Source organism: Sceloporus occidentalis, unplaced genomic scaffold, assembly GCF_023333645.1.
Source record: "Sceloporus occidentalis isolate IW3139 unplaced genomic scaffold, rSceOcc1.0.p SCAF_91, whole genome shotgun sequence".
Taxonomy (NCBI): domain Eukaryota; kingdom Metazoa; phylum Chordata; class Lepidosauria; order Squamata; family Phrynosomatidae; genus Sceloporus; species Sceloporus occidentalis.
Genome location: NW_028317071.1, coordinates 974148 through 992056, shown reverse-complemented (window position 1 = coordinate 992056; position 17909 = coordinate 974148). Strand labels below are relative to the sequence as shown.

The 17909-nt window shown below is 44.8% G+C and overlaps 1 protein-coding gene across 1 annotated transcript; it reads left to right on the top strand.

Annotated features, from left to right (window-relative positions):
* The first annotated feature begins 4804 nt into the window (after positions 1-4804).
* LOC149284514 (uncharacterized) lies at positions 4805-17874 on the top strand. Its single transcript, XM_089496633.1, has 6 exons — positions 4805-5042; positions 5660-5756; positions 16155-16307; positions 16395-16651; positions 16824-16827; positions 16917-17874. Exons 1-6 carry the CDS (start codon positions 4897-4899, stop codon positions 17409-17411), a joined length of 1152 nt encoding a protein of 383 aa, XP_089352759.1. The 5' UTR covers positions 4805-4896; the 3' UTR covers positions 17412-17874.
* Positions 17875-17909: the final 35 nt, after the last annotated feature.

Sequence of the window (17909 nt, the reverse complement as noted above, 5' to 3'; positions counted from 1 at the left end):
ACAACAGTTAAAATACAATAATAAACGATTAAAAGCATACCACAATTACAAAAAACATAAAAACAAAAGGCCCCAGGATTAGCCAGTCCCGTTGCCAGTGCGGCGGAGGAGGCCTATAGGACCTTATTCAGGGAATGCGGTCCGGAACAGAAAGGCCTTTAGGTCCCGTCTGAATTGGGCCAGGGAGGTAGCTGAGCGGAGCTCTATGGGCAGCGTGTTCCAAAGGGCCGGGACGGCGATGGAAAATGTCCTCCTGGTAGTGGAGACCAATCTCGCCCCGGGAACCCTAAGTAATTGCTGCCCAGATGTTCTGAGGGTGCGGGGCGGGATGTATGGGGAGAGGCGGTCCTTCAGGTATCCTGGGCCCAAGCCATTTAGGGCTTTATAGGTCATTACCAACACCTTATATTGCGCCCGGAAGCAAATGGGCAGCCAATGGAGATCTTTTAATACCGGTGTTATGTGGCTGGCCCTGGACGTACCAGTGACCAGCCTGGCTGCCATATTCTGCACCATTTGAAGCTTCCGGGTTTGGTATAAGGGTTGCCCCATGTAGAGTACATTGCAGAAATCCAGTCTCGAGGTTACCAGGGCATGTACCACAGTTTCAAGGTCCCTCTGGGCCAGGTATGGGCGCAGCTGGCGAATATGCCGAAGCTGATAACAGGTGCTCCTGACCGTCGCATCCACCTGAGATGTAAGGTGGAGCGACGAGTCAAGGAGCACCCCCAGACTGCGTACCGAGTCCTTCATGGGAAGCGTGATCCCGTTCAGGACAGGTGGAACCACTGCCATACCCAGGCCAGGAGAACCTATCACGAGCACCTCTGTTTTCTCTGGATTCAGACTGAGTCGGTTTTCCCTCATCCAGCCCATTACTGATTCCAGGCAGGCCACGAGAGGAGAGATGCCATCCTCGGTCACTGCATCAGTCGGAGACATAGAGAAGACTATTTGGGTGTCATCAGCGTACTGATAACCCCGCGCCCCATGTCTCCGGATGATCTCTCCCAGCGGTTTCATGTAAATGTTAAATAGCATGGGAGACAGAATGGCTCCTTGAGGGACCCCAGATGTAAGGGCCCTCCTATCGGAGCACACGTCTCCCAGCTGCACCATCTGGAACCTCCCAGAGAGGTAGGACCGGAACCACTGGAGCGCAGTGCCCCCGATTCCCACCTCTGCCAGGCGTTCCAGAAGGATACCATGGTCTATGGTATCGAAAGCCGCTGAGATGTCCAAGAGCACCAACAGGGACACGCTTCCCCTGTCGATGCCCAGACGGAGATCATCGACCAAGGCGACCATGGCCGTCTCAACCCCGTAACCCGCCCGAAAGCCAGTTTGAAATGGGTCCAGATAATCCGTTTCATCCAAGACCCCCTGAAGCTGGATTGCAACCGCCCTCTCGATCACCTTCCCCAAAAATGGCAGCAGTGATACTGGCCGATAATTATTATACACCAGGGGGTCGAGGGAGGGCTTTTTCAATAAAGGTTTTACTATGGCCAATTTAAGAACAGATGGAAATTGCCCTTCCCTCAAAGATGTATTAATAATCCGGCGTAACAATAAAGTTACAGCCGGACCCCCCTGGGCTGCTAGCCACGAGGGACAGGGATCGAGAGAGCAGGTTGTCTTCCGAACACTTCCGAGGATCTTGTCCACATCCTCAGTACTTACCAACTCAAACCGATCCAGTTTAATAAAGTCCACGGAGGTCCTGGATACCTCTACTCTAGGTTCTGCCTGAATGTCGGCGTTAAGACTTTCGCTTATCCGAGAAGTTTTATCCGCGAAGAAGTTGTTAAATTGGTCGCAGCAGGCCTTAGAAGGTTCAAGGATCTGGTTCAGGGCGGGAGGGAGCTGAGTTAGCTCCCTGACCACCCTGAACAACTCTGCTGGAAGCGACTCCGCGGACGCGATACGAGCACCATAGAACGAATTCTTTGCTGCTCGTATCGCCTCTCCATAGTCCTCTAACAGTTGGGCTAGGAGAGTCTTGTCGTCTAAGCGAAGGTGTTTCCGCCAACGGTACTCTAGCCGTCGCAGCTCCCGCTTCCTTGCCCGGAGATCTTCTGTATACCAGGGCTTACGTTTGGAAGCGGGTCTGAGAGGGCGCTTGGGAGCGATACTGTGTATAGCCCTCGAGAGACCGGTATTCCAAATACCAGTCAGGGCATCAACAGAGTCGCCATCACTTCCAACCATGTGTCCCTGTAGGGCTTCCTGGAACCTTTTGGGTTCCATTAGCCTTCGAGGGTGGACCATCCTAATAGGTCCACCACCCCCGGGAGGGATCTGGGTAGAGACCTTGACTTTCGCCTCAACCAGGAAATGATCCATCCATGGCAGGGGGGAAATATTAGATATTTCCACCCACGGATTTTCCGCATCAGAACAGAAGACCAGATCGAGAGTATTACCCACGCAATGCGTAGGACCCAGAATCAGCTGGGACAGGCCCATGACCGCCATGGTATCCATGAATTCGCGAGCTGCGCCGGGTGGAACATAGCTGGCCGTGAGGGAGATGTTGAAGTCGCCCAGGACAAGAAGCCTGGGCGTCTCCAGCATCAGTTCAGCGACCAGCTGTGTCTGCTCGTTAAGGGAGTCCGTTAGCGCACGGGGTGGCCGATACACCAACAGAATCCCTAGACTGTCCCTCGCCTTTAGGGTCAGGTAAATACATTCGATATAGGACATCTGTCGGATGTGGTTCCTGGTGAGGGACACGGTGTTCCTATGTATCAAGGCCACACACCCCCCCCGCCCACCTAACCTGGGCTGGTCCTTCACCGAGAACCCGGCAGGCAGGGCCTGAGCCCACACAGCATCACCTTCAGGCCCAAACCAGGTCTCGGTAATGCAAGCCAGATCGCAACTTCGGTCCTCCAACAGATCGTGGAGGATGTGGGTCTTGTTGTTAATCGATCTGGCATTGCACAGGAGCAGCGACAGGGTTTGTGGCACGGTTGGAGTGACCCTCAGGTCCCTTGGGTTGGGAGAGGGACAGGAAGGGGAGATAGATATGAGGCATCGATCTCGATTATTATAAACATTCTATTAATAGAATATAATATATTATGAATAATTATATAATTTTATAATAAATATATTAAAATAAAATAATATTTCTAATATATATTTATTTATTAATAATAAAACATATTAAAATGAAACAATATTTGTAATAGATATATATTATTTTATAGTAATACAATATTTAAAATAAATTTATATATATATTGTTTATTTATTATATATTGTTTTGTATTTACATATTTCCTTTCACTTAGGTATTACTGTAATTTCTTTTTCGGAACAATGAAATTACTGCTTCGTTCTTTTCGAAAGTAACAGTTACTTTTCTGCTTCATCCCAGAATCATCCAAGCCAGAATCGGGTCAGAGAAGTTACTTTATTCCTGACGTAGTTACTTAAAAAAAAAATCCCAGCTCACTTTATTTATCTTATAAATAAATATAAATAAAGTATAAATATTATAATTATTTAAATTTTAATTATAAATAATTTAATCATATATTTAGCTACATTTAATAAATAGAAATGTTAAATAAATAGAAATCATATTATTTTATTATTATATATAATAAACATAATAACTATTAAATATATATTATATATTTTAATATATATCTGTGTGTGTGTATTTAATAAAATTTGTTATATTTATAATTATATAATATTACATTTACATTACATATTCATATTTAATATATTTATATTACATATTTATTTATATTTAATAAATATAACATTTATTAAATAAACATATATATTTTATATTTATTTTAATATATATATATATGTACTTAATAAAAAATTTATATTATATTTATATTTATATAATATTATATTACATATTCATATGTAATATATTTATTACATATTTATTTATATTTTATAAGTATAAACAATAATACATAGTACATTAAATTATATTATTAATATAATGTAATTATTTATAATTATATATTAAATTACTTATACTGTATTAAATAACTATTGCATATTAATTATTTTATAAATATTATTTTATAAATATTATTCAATTTTATACAAAAATATTAAGTAAATATAAAGATTTAAATTATATTTATATATTTATATTTAGTAAACAAATGAACTACATTTATACATGCACATTATATATATATATATATATATATATATTTAATATATATAAATATTTGTATTATTTATTTTGTGTTTATTATTTAATATAAATATTGCTATTATTTATTTTGTTATAATATTATAATACATATTATTTATTTATTATATATTTTTGTATTTACGTGTTTATTATTCATTATTATTATTTCCTTTTACTACTACTAATATTATTAAATGAATATAAATATTGTATATTATACATATTATATATATATATATATTTAATAAACATAGATAAATAAATATAATTATGAATAATAATAGTAATAATAATTCAATTTATTATTTCACACAAGTTACTTTTACCCCTGACGTTCCTTGTAACGCGTTCCTTTAGGGAGGGTCCAATCAGGACCGCCCCCTGAGCCCACGTGACTCTCTGGAAGGCGCCTGGAGGCAAGATAGCCCCGCCTACTCAGCTCTCTTTCCCGTTAGGCCCCGCCCCTCCCGGATGGACGCCGGCGAGGCCTTTCTGCTCCTGCGCAGCCAACGTGGCATTCTCGAAAGGGAAGGGGGTTGTTGTTGTTGCGCCGCGTTGCGTCACGCGCTGGTGCCCCGGCCACGCCCCTTTCCCTTCCCCGAGCGAATCAGCGTAGCAGCTGTGGTGACGTCAGAGCAGAGTGACCAATGGGAGCGGGCCACAGACTTACATAGGCTCCAGCGCGGAGACGGCGAGGCCCAGAATCAGAGGCCGAGATGGTTCCTCAGCATCAGGAGCCACGGCTCCTGCTCCTTCATCCTCCGCCGCCTTCGGAGCCCCAGGCGGCTGCCGTTGCTTCTGCTCCGTCGAGGAAGAGGCAGCGCCTGGCCCACCTCAGCCCCGAGGAGAAGGCCCTCCGCCGGTGAGGGACCATGGGAGATGTAGCCCCTGTGTGTGAGTGTGTGTGTGTGTGTGTGTGTGTGTGTTTGCGGGGCATGTTGGGAGTTGTAGTCCTTCCTGGTTCAGAGAGAGAGAGTGCTTTGGATCCTTCTGAACGGATGATGAGAAATGAAGGAAGCAACTTCCTCTTTAGTTATAGAGGAGGAGGAGATGATGGGAAATGGAGTCCTCCTTTGGGGAAAGTAACTGCTCGCATATGCTATGAAGGTTATAGAGGATGATGGGAGGTGTAGTCCTCCTTTGGGGAAAGTCCTTTGCTTTTTAGATATGGAAGAAGGGACGATGGGAGATGTAGTCCTTTGGGGAAAACCTCTTCCTTTAGTTATGGAGGCAGAGGGGATGATGGGAGGATCCAAGGACAGGGAGGATATATGGAGGGGGCTCAGATCCACGAAGGTAACTTCTGTGAAGTTACTTGGGGAGGGGAGCACTCTGCTGAAGGAAGTAACTTATCCAAACACCTGTTCCTCAGGGGGAGGCGTTATCATTTAGGCTCTGATGCAACTTCCTGTCTCTGTTTCTCAGGGGATTCTGGGAGCTGTAGTTCTCCCTCTGAATGTTTGTCTCTCTCTTTTCCAGGAAGCTGAAGAACCGTGTGGCGGCACAGAGCGCCCGCGATCGGAAGAAAGCACGGATGGGAGAGCTGGAGCACCAGGCGGTGGAGCTGGAGGCCGAGGTGGGCCCAGCTCACTGTATTCCTGCATGGCAGTAAAGAGGGTTGCACCATAAGGCCCTTAGTAGTCCCTTCAGACTCTAGGATCCTATGTATTCCTGCATGGCAGAAGGAGGGTTAGACTCTATGGCCCTTTGTAGTCCCTTCTGACTCTAGGATCCTATGTATTCCTGCATGGTAAAAGGAGGGTTGGACTATATGGCGCTTAGTAGTCCCTTCTGACTCTAGGATTCCATGTATTCCTGCACGGCAGAAGGAGGGTTGAACTCTATGGCTCTTAGTAGTCCCTTCTGACTCTAGGATCCTATGTATTCCTGGATGGCAGAAGGAGCGTTGGACTCTATGGCCCTTAGTAGTCTCTTCTGCCTCTAGAGTCCTATATATTCCTGCATGGCAGAAGGAGGGTAGGACTATATGGCCTTTACTTGTCCCTTCTGAATTTAGGACCCTATGTATTCTTGCATGGCAGAAGGAGGGTTGGATGCAACTATCTGGCCAAGGTAAGAGGTAATTGTGATCTTTGTGGCAGACTCTTCAGGGCTCTGCAGGATGTCTGAAAGGGATTTGAAGCAATCCCTTAGCAGAAAAACCTGATTATATTGTTTTAAAACACTCATGGATTTTGAGGGGTCTGCGCATATCCAATGTGTGCCAGGTCTTTCCCAAGTCCTTCTTAGGATCGGGGCAGAATGAAGGCAGGAGAATATCCTATGACACCTGAAAGGCTGAGTTGGCCCTAGGCACGAAGGTAGGATCTGGATGAAGGCACACTGAGACTGGCCTAAAAATATACAAGTCTTTACCTACTGACAGGGCCCCAGCTCTGTCTGGCGGAGGTAATGGCCGTGAGGAAGATGATCTTGAGGGAGAGGTGTTTCAGGGAGGCCTCCCGAAGGGACTTGATCAGCCCAACCATCAGCGCGTTTAAGACCATGTTCACACCCCAGGTTGGAAAACGATATCTGGTGGGCTGGCCCTGTTGTAACTCTCTTCAATAGCCTATTAATGTGAGGATGGCTGTCATTCTAGCTGCTCTTGTATGGAGCAGAACCAACGTGATGGCTGACACCTGCCTTATAACCATGTCGGGTCAAGTCCCTTATTAATGTCATCTTGGATGAACTATAGCAGGTCAGAAAAACCTGATTATATTGTTTTAAAACACTCATGGAGGAAGCGGGGGGTCTCCTCCCCATGGAGAGGAGGCTGTTTGTCTGTTTGTTTTGAAAAGAATTTTTCTTAACCCCCTGAATTAGTGAGGGAGAGCCCTCTCATGGAAGAAACTGTTTTGTTTTTTGTTTGTTTGTTTGTTTTGTTAATGCTGCCAATCTCTTTTTCCAGCAATGGAGATGGAAACATCCTATAACGTGGGTTGATTCCATCTCTTGCTCCGAAATAGGCAGGAAAAACAGACTTGAAGGCGTCGCCACCAGAGGGAGCAACCCCCACCATCCCTCAGTCTTTTTCCTGCCTCACTCTGAGTAGGCTGTGTTTTTCCTTTTCTCCTTCTTTTTAAGACAAAGACTTTAATATTTCTTCTGATATTTCTTCTATTCTGCTTATATTCATGTTCTGTTCTCTCCTGCCTTGACAACTACCTGCAAAAACAGCTATGTTTTCTTTAGTCTTGCTCTATCAATTTGACTTTCTAACAGCTGAAACAAAGCCAGGCAGGGAGAGACAGTTCATAAGCTGCTGGGCTGTGAGGCCCAACTCCAGCGTTAAAGAAGAAGAAGACAGCCCAGCCATGTCTGGCTGAAGTCCAGGTGCGGCTGGAGGAGGGAGATCCCTCTGTCCTGGACCAGATGTGCCCCGCTTCAATCTCCAACCCCGGGAAGGGGTCTGCGCAGTGAGATGGACATCCTGAAAGTAATTGGCGCGGTGGAGGAGGGAATATTCCCTGTCCTTAACCAAAAGGCGCCACACCGCAGTCACCATCCCCAGAAGGGGTTTGGGCGGTGAGATGGACAACCTGAGAGGCCTTGGCGTGGCCAGGGGAGAGAACCACCTGTCCTTGGCCAGATTGCGCCCACTGCAGACATCAAACCTGGGAAGAGGTTTGGGCAGTGAGAGAAAGAGAGATGAGGCAGACTCCAAGAGGTGAGTGATGATCCTGCTTCTAATCCTAGGTTTGTGAGTTAAGATTTACCCCAGAAATTTGTTCCTGCCTTGCATTTCCAGTTTTCAAGGAGATTTCTTTTACCTCAATAGTGTGATTAGAGAGTTTGTTTCTGGCTTGCATTGCCAGTTTTCAAAGAGATTTCAGTTATCTCAGAATTATGACTGGAGAGTTTGTTTCTGGCTTGCATTGCCAGTTTTAAAAGAGTTTCTGGCTTGCTTTGTTAGTTTAATAGAGTTTCTGGCTTGCATTGCCAGTTTGAAAGAGATCTCAGTTGCACAGAAGTGGAGAGTTTCCCTCCAAAACCAACTGCCTCCTCCTCCTCCTCCTCCTCTCCTTCCTCCATGATGCACTTGGACTGAAGGGATCAGAGAGGGTTAACAAAAAGATTTGCCAGGTGCATCATCCCCTAGTTGGATTTTTCAATCACTCCTTTGGGAGAATTTGCCTAAACAATTTATTTATTGTGCTCCCCTTTCAAAAGAAGAGGCAAAGCTGCAACTTAAGGTGTGGCAGCCATTTTGATTCAGGACACCAAGTCAAAAGAAGAAAGGCCTGCTGCTGCTTCTCCAGTCTGCCTCTATTAAAACAAAACAAAATATTAACTGGAGTTAATTCCTCAAAAGAGGAATGTGATCTGAATATATATATATATATATATATATATATATATATATGAGGGCCTTTCAGTAGCTCCTGAAATCTCTTAGACTTTTGTGGTCTGATGATTTTTTTATTATTACTGATTTTTTATTATTATGGTATTATTGTATAAGACAATTAATATATTGGAGTTTAATGACACCTCTGTGCAGTTAAAGCTGGAGGATCCTGATCTTCCTCAAGGGAAGGAATTTCCTCCCCCCTCCAAACCTGGGCCTTCAACACCAAATACAGCACGCCCGCAACATACGTGGGCGTGCCTTATGTGGCTTGAGCATACGTGCTCAAACTGCGGGGGCGCGCGCGGGGCAGAAGGGGCGGCATGTCCCATTCAATTGAATGGGCTCACGCGCCCATTGTGCCCCGTGCGCCGCCGCGCCACCATGCACGAGCCCCATTGTTTACAATGGGGCTTGAGCATAGGTGGAATTCGCCTTACGCGGCGGGATCCGGAACGGATCCCCGTGTAAGGCGAGGACCAACTGTACTCCATTTTCATACAGATTTTATGAAGGTCATAAGGCCTCCATATATTGTTATTGTGAGACCAAATCCAATAGCTCTGTGTGTGTTTATAGTTACAGCTCACCTCAATTTGTTATGGGAATCAGCAGATCCCACTTGTGATTGCCATAGTTTATGCTCAATGAAAGTTGTTTCTCCTGTTTTCATTTTTTCTAGAGCTATGTGTGGCCTACAGCGCTTGTTAAAAACAAACAAACAAATAACACTTGAGGACATAATAAAGTTCTGCCAGAACATTAAGAAAGGGTTTAAGATAGTGGCTACTTCAGGAGACACTAGCCTAAATGCGATTTGCTACAATCCAAGACCACAACTGGTTTAGTTCCAGTACAACAACAGATTTGAGCAAAGAAATTGACACATAGATGTCCATTACAAACAAAATCTGACATTTCCACCTCTTACTGGGGACAAATTGTTTACAATAAAGTCTCTTGCCTGAGTCTAAGGATAAAAAAAAAGACCTTACCATCTTTTATTAAAAAAAAGAAAAAAAGGTTCTTTCCTATAATACATTCCTCAAATGAAGAATGAAAACAAGGCCCTGACTTTCCTTTATTGTCTAAATATGATATTGGAGAGCCTTTAGAGATCAAGATCGCTCCATCTTTGTGACTGACCATTTTGCAGTGTTACTACACAATGGTTAAGATTTTTAAATAACATTTTCGAGGCCACTCCTCCACTCCAATTAGTCTACAAGAAACGGTCTTTTTGCCAGAAGGCAAAGGTGACTTTTCTTAGACCAGGGCCTTCAATCCTAGAGACACTCTTCAGAGCTGTCTTCACAAAGGTATCAGGTAAGAGTGGGATAAGCCTGCCACATTACACCTAAATTCTGTGTCTGTTAATAAGCTTTATCATTTCCTTGACAGGTAATGGCAAAACTACAATTGTAACCAATGGATGACTCAGTATAAACCCTGGGTTTCTCCCATTTATACCCAAGCTTGACGAGACACACATTCCCTCTCTATTTCACACACATACATATACAGTATACATGTATATATACATATACTGATGAATTGACAGATAAACGGTCATAAACAGCATCCTCCTTGGCAATTAGGCCTGCTTCAACTATATCATTTTCTCAAGGGCTGACCTTATGTGGGCTAAGTTTTTATGAGATCCCTCATAATCAGGTGAACATAAAATTATATCAAGACAACCTACAAAATACTCAGAATGGCTGCTTTCTCAGCTGATGCCAGGCCAGATGTAATACAATTTGACAAAAGGCCACAGGCAGCCTCTATATTGGTCAAGAGGCAGATTTTAAATAAAATCAAGCAAATAAACAAAACTGCGGTCATGTGGATGCCTGTTCTAAACAAAATTTGATAACTGATTGGTGATATACTCTTTCAACAATCACTGGATCCAATATTGATACAAAATTAATGATAAGGGGAAATCATTTGCTTTTTCACATAAAAATAAAAAATGAGGCCCCTTCACCAGGGACAATCCTCCTTTTTCTCCCCATAGATACTTATTTTACAAGAGACAATAGGTTTGGCAGACAGTGGTCTGAGCTTAGTTACCAACCTTACCATCAGTCCCAGGCGCTGCTTCACCTAAACCTACAACAACAATGTTCAGTGACAATTCTTGTCAAACAATGACACAAATAGCCTCAGTCTTGGCTGACTGGTGCTAAAAGGTGAGAGGAAGACTGCAGTCTTTCTTTCATAACAAATTCAGCAGACCTATGGGTCCTCTGAACTCTAAAAATTTGCTCACATATACATATACCATTTTCATCACTATTTCATTGCTTCCTCAAGATACAGGAAAGCAAAAATTCATTGGCTGATACTAAAAGCCACAAGACATCTGATTAATAGTGGGACAATTAAAAAACTATAAAAACAAAGAGGCTTGTTCCAATCTTCTTTAATTCTACATTTAAAACAAACAAAAACAAAATTTAGAGTGTGGTGCTAGCTAAAATGGGTCAATTGGTTTATTTAAAACAAATAAATAAACAACAACAACAAAAAACCAGGTTCAGACTAGAGATTCTCCAGAAAACCCTGGAGGCACTTCAGCTCCATGATTTTGTGTGTCCCTGTTCTTAGTTGTAGTTGTTTCTGCATCCCAATCCACCTACCTCATCACAATTATCTACACACTGCTTACCAGGGAAAGCTTTTTCCATACAAGGCTCTACCATTCAGTCTGTTGTTTTATTCAGTGACACTCACTACACTGATAGGGACACATTTAAATAGTGAGATCTTCATGTATACCCATAACTTGACAATGGCCTGATTAGATCTGTTTCTCTTCCATAAGATATAACAGATATCGAGTTGTACTTTCCTTCTGATCCAGAAATGGTTTTCTGCTAACTCATGAAAATGACAACCTAGTTCCATTTCAGAAGCTACAACAATTTAGAGTACAGTGGTACCCCGGGATACGAACGCACCGCGTTACGAAATTTCCGGGGTACGAAAATCTTAGATTTAAAAAAACTGTTCCGGGTTGCGAAGATTTTTTCGGCTTACGAACATTTTTTCGGCGCGTTTCGGCGCGAAATTCAAAAGCCGCCGCTAGCGGCTTTCCAGCGGCTTTTCGGGGCTTTTTGGGTTGCAAAATGTATCGGGTTACGAACGGCGCCGCGGAACGAATTAAATTCGTAACCCGAGGGAGCACTGTAGTTGTAGACGTGTTGCTGACCAGAGTCTACCTGACCAAACAAAGGGTAAGATCCATGAAGAACACCTTCAAGCAGGTAGGTTGTTCTCAGTTATCTGAGCTAGTGTTACTGGCGCACCTACAGTGCCTGATCTGCTTCAGTTAATAGTTTGTCATGAACACGAAGAACCTAGAGTGGTTCCTCTAGCTATTTCAACAATAAATGGCACAGATAAATCACTTGTTCTCACATATACCCAAAAAGTTCAAATCCCTTTGAACGGTGGTTGTTGCTGTCAATCGAGAAGGATTGTCTGATTTGGCCCCTGATGGAGTTCCAAATAATGGTGGATGCCAGCTTAGGGTGATGCTAATCATTTTGTTACTTGCAGTAAGCAAAATGAATAAATAAAAAATACGACCAACATTCTCTACTCCACAATATAAATTGGCTTCAATTAAAACCAATAGTGTTTGTTTTCAACCACAACTAATAACAGCTCAATTCTGATTCAAATTGACAGGTTTACATTAAGGGTTCATGTACACCAAATGACTGAACCAATCCAGGTCACTGATGACAAAATCAAAATTTCTAATAACTTGATTCAAGAAATGATTTCAACATCTTTTTGTCACAATCAAAACAAGGCGTTGATAAAATTGTGGCTTGTCTTGGATGCATTTTAACATGCTACAAGAAGACTGAGATATCTCTGTTGTGATCAGTTGTTGATCACTCCATTTACAGTGCAGCTACTTCCTCTGCACTACCAACAATCACATCCATCTAAGATAAATTTAGGACATGACATGGCCTTCATCTTCCACATTTACATGCCACTTCTGTTGAGTTGCCTTGAATCAAAAAGAGACTTTGTTTGGAAGACACATCTGGTGGTTATCACATAAGTGATATGCTTTAGTTCACCCACCCATTGGTTTGGGGAGCTTTGGTAAGTCCCACGCTATAGGATGTTTCCACCTCCATCACTGGAAAAAGGAACATTGGGTCTTACCTGTGAGATGTTTGTTTTCAGCGATGTAGGTGGAAATATCCTCCCCACCCAGAACTGAGGAGGCTGTTTCCCTTGGCTGTGCAAGGGTGGTTGTTACTAAGTTAGTTATTTTTAGTTTGACTTTATGATAGTTTCTATTGATTATACTTAGATTTGCATTAAATGCTCTCTGAGTTTGTTTTCTATCCTCAGCTGTATTATTGACTGAGGGATGGTGGGGGTTGCTCCCTCTGGTGGCGACGCCTTCAAGTCTGTTTTTCCTGCCAATTTCGGAGCAAGAGATGGAATCAACCCACGTTATAGGATGTTTCCATCTCCATCGCTGAAAACGAACATCTCATAGGTAAGACCCAATGTTCCTTTTTTTTTTAGTGGTCTCAGGGTGCTACAAGATTCCTTTGCATACTGTTGGGCATTCTTTGATTGTGATTTCCTGCATGGCAGAGGGTTGGACTTGATGGCCCTTGTGGTCTCATCCAACTCCATGATTCTATGATTTTATTGTTATAAGGTTATGAGTGTGTTATCCCTGAGTGGGTTTTCATGCCAGGGTCTGGCCCAAACAACACCATTGTCCATTGCCTTCTGAGGCTGGGAAAATGGACTTCCTAGTGCCTATGCCTTGTTTTCTGCTAGCACATGTCCTCAGATTTAATATACCATAGACTTACACCAGCCACCTATATGCCCACAGCTTATGTGTGTGTGTGTGTGTGTGTATTCCAAAAAAGCAAAAAACAGAAACAGAAAAAAACAACAACACAAAACTGTGATTTTACTATTTTATACAGGAGACTCCATTTTACTATGCCATTATATTTTATGTGACTTGAGCTTCCATGGATTTGGTATCCATGCAAAGGCATTAAACCAACTCCAGTTCATATCGAGGGCCCACTATACTATTTAAAATTTAGGTTTGTGTTCCTTTGACAGATCCTTTTTGTGGAGAAGATTCTCTCCTCGAAATTAGATACCAGAGGGCTATCCTTGCCAAGCCCTCTGTTCCCATTTCATGACTCCTTAATCAGCAGTTCATTCAGCCGGGAGAACCCTCAGCCTTCATACTGGTTGATGATAGTCTGTTACATGGAGTTGGGGTGATTTTTGAAGCCTCTAGACTAGTTCATCCTCAGATGAAATCAGACTTAATTCTGACCACAGGCCCTGTTAACACAGAGTGCATCCACGCTTCTGCATGGACTCACCAATGTCTGCGAGGTAAAGGTTAATCCAGTGTCTTCTTTGCCTAACCATGGGATTAGTCTTATTTTACACAGGTGCACAGATGTTCCAGTAAAGAATTGCACATTGTTGTGAAATATTAGTTGGAGGTCAGACATTAACATTCCTCTTTCAGAGCGGTAAGTCTTAATTGCTACACGTGAAATCACCTTAATATCACCTTCATTGCTATACCCAGTTGACAAGGTGATCAGTGATAGGCTGGAAGTTGCCATGGGTTCCAGATTAGATCAGGTTCTATTCTGATTGATCACATCATCCACCATAATCCACTTTTTAGACAAGTTCTCATTGACTGCTTCAAGTTTTCAGGGGCTGACCTGCTATAGTCCATCCAAGATGACATTAAAAGGGACTAAGACCCAACATGGTTATAAGGCAGGTGTCAGCCATCACGTCGGTTCTGCTCCATACAAGAGCAGCTAGAATGGCGGCCATCCTCACATTAATAGGTTATTGAGGAGAGTTTCCAACAGGGCCAGCCCACCAGACATCGTTTTCCATCTTGGGATGAACACGGTCTTAAAGGCACTGACGGTTGGGCCGATCAAGTCCCTTTGGGAGGCCTCCCTCAAACACTCTCCTTCAAGGTCATCCTCATGGCCATTACCTCCGCCAGATGGGTGTCAGAGCTGGGGCCCTGTCGATACGTAAAGGCTTGTATATTTTTAGGCCAGTCTCAGTATGCCTTCATCCAGACCCTACCTTCATGCCTAAGGTCAACTCAGCCTTTCAGGTATCGTAGGACATTCTCCTGCCTTCGTTCTGCCCCAATCCTAAGAAGGACTTGGAAAAGACCTGGCACACATTGGATGTGCACAGAGCCCTCAAAATCTACAACAAGAGGACTTCAACCTTAAGGTCATCTGAGATGTTGTTCATTTCCTTTCTCCCAGGCTCTTTGGGGTGCAAGGTATCTGCCTCGACTCTGAGTAGGTGGATCAGGTCTTGTATTCAAAAGAGCTACTGAACTCTTGATCTCTCTCCACCCGAGGGGGTGATGGTGCACTCAACCAGGAGTGCATGAACCTCTACGGCCCTGGCCACTAGCGCCTCCCTGTCAGACATTTGCAGGGCGGCCACATGGAAGTCGCCTTCGACCTTCATAAGACATTACAAGCTGGACGTGTCTCAGTCTGCTGAGGCGTTGTCATGTCTCCAGAGCATCTTTGGTGCTCTTGAGACATATATTTAGTTGAGATTATATTAGACTTTCTATGTATTAGTTTAGGAGGGGAAATAGAGTTCTACAGCTTTAAGAAAGGCAAGGATTGTGGGAAATCCCAGGGTTTTATACTGTCTCCCTCTAGCTAGTTTCAGTTGTGTAGTAAGATTTCAGCCAAGTCAGACCTGGAGAGAATATTTTACTTTGACAAACATAAGTCCACAGAAGAAAAAAGATAAAACCCACAAAAAAGAGAGAACAAGGTATTTAAGAAAGACTATTGAAAGAGAAGAGATCAGTTTCATGTCTTTGTGTTTATAACCAGTAAATCTTTTGAAAACTTAAGAAATTTGTGGACAAGTCTTTTGTTCAGGCTGTGTTCCTAGGAGCCAGAGGCCTTACTACACCCAAAGTCTATAGCATTGCTCTTGGGACAAAACAGGCGTCATTTGTAAGGAGGGTCCTCCAACAGATTGTGTCAGGGGCTAGTCTCCTAGCAGCACTTCCCTCCCAGTTCGAGAGGGCTTTTGTAAATCCCAGAATACAGGAGGTTAGGACCCTGTCTGCTGGGAAAACGAACGTTGGTACTTACCCGTGATACATTCATTTCCAGCAGACGAGGGTCCTAGCATCCTGCCCTCCCGGGTGTTGCCTGCGGCCACTGACCCTACTTGTTGGTGAACCTGCCTTGTTCTTCCTGTTGCTGGATTGGTTTTCTGAGTTCTGGTTTGCTCTTTGACTAGTTTTTCTAAGGTGTTCTAGTTAACCCTTAGCTGATGTTACTAAAGTTCAGTTCCTTGATTTACCTTACTAGTCGTTTGGCTTGTTATTGACTGAGGCCCAGGGGGGTTAGCTCCTCCCTATATAGGGCCCGGTCTTTTGTTTATTGTCCCTGCCTACAGGAGCGAATAGGAGGAGCTTAACCCAGAATACAGGATGCTAGGACCCTCGTCTGCTGGAAATGAACGTATCACGGGTAAGTACCAACGTTCGTTTTCTGTCTGTTCCTCTTCCAGAACCAGAAGCTCCAGGTGGAGAACCAGCGCCTGAGGGAGGAGACCCAGAGCCTGGCCCTGGAGAACCAGGAGCTCCGCCTCCGACTGGGGCTGCTGCCTCTGCAGTGCAGTCCAGAGAGGCACGAGGGACCCAGCACCCCAGCCCTGCTCAAGGTGAGTGGGAACCCCTCACACCCGGGCCAACGGGATGATGGGCGCTTCTTTCCCCTCCCATTGAAACTGCCGTTCTTCCTCCCGCAGGTGGAGATGCTGGAGCCCCAGGACAAAGAGGAAGGAAACGAGGAGGAAGAGGAAGCATCGGGGAATGATGGGAAGGGGGTCCCCGCCACATTGAGCCCAGCGCCCGGGTCCGCTGAGTCCGCAGCACTTGGCCAACGTGTTCCTCTGCAGCAGGGACAGACCCGGGCGACGCGCGCCAGAATGGGGATGGCGCCATTGGCCTCCTCCCTCCTCCTCCCATGGATCCTTTGGACCCTCCGGATGCTTCGGATGTTGAGGTGAGCATTCGAACCCAGGGTTTGGGAAAGGGGTCCCTAGAGGCCCAGCTAGCCTGGCCCACCCTTCTGCCATGCAGGAATACATAGAATAAGTAAGTACGAATGGACCACTTAGCCTCCTGACATGCAGGAATACATAGAATAAGTAACTCAGTACAAATGGACCATTTAGGCTTGTGCCATGCAGGAATACATAGAATGCCATGCAGGAAGTCAATATGAATATAATAATATTGATTAATTTTGATATCGTCTCCGTTTCCAGTCTGACCTCCTTCTGGGCCTTCTGGACAGCCTGGACCTGGACCTCTTCCTCCGCTGCCCTCTGGACCTCGGGCCGTCCTGCCTTGACCCTCTGCTGGCTGTTGACCATTCGCCACCGGCGCCGCTGGAGGGAGATGCATCCGCTTTACGAACCGCCCAGGTTCCCTCTCTGGGGCTGGTGCCACCGCGGCTGGCGGCCATTAATGAACTGATCCACTTCGACCACGAATACACCAAGCCCTTCTTCCTCAAGGAAGAGGAAGAGGATCCGGCGCCGGAAGTAAAGGAGGAAGAGGAAGGGCTGCCTTTGCCATCCTCCGCGGTGGAGGACCTGGGCCTCTCAGGTCTCCTCCTCTTCTCGGAGGCCGGCGACTCCGGGTACAGAGGGTCCCCCTGCTCCCCCTTCAGCGACTTGGAGGATGACTACGGAGGACTCGGGTGGGGGCAGGAGGAGGCTTTCGCCGCGGAGCTCTTCCCGCAGCTGGTCAGCATCTGAGGAATGTGCCGCGCCCACGTTGGTAGCCATATTGGAGTCCATGTTGGAGTCCTCACTGGTGTCCCTTTTGGCATCCATTTTGGAGTCCCATTTGGCGTCCATATTGGGATCTCCGTTGGCGTCCATATTGGTGTCTCCATTGGTGTCCATATTGGCGTTTCCATTGGCATCCATATTGGTATCTCCATTGGCATTCATGTTGGGGTCCATACTGGCATCTCCATTGGCGTCCATATTTGGCGTCTCCGTACACGTCCATATTGGCGTCCCCATTGGCATCCATATTAGCATCTCCGTTGGTGTCCATATTGGCGTCTCCGTCCTCAGCCCAAAAGGAGAACCCGTTTCCCCTCCGGACCCCCCAGTCTCTCTCCTTTGCCCCCCCAAAAAGCGCCGTTTCCTCCCCCGCCAAGTGTTTCCGCGATGTTGCTTCCACACAAATATTGCGCAGTTTCTGTCGCCGTTCACCAAAATCATGGGGGGGTCTCAATGTGTTAC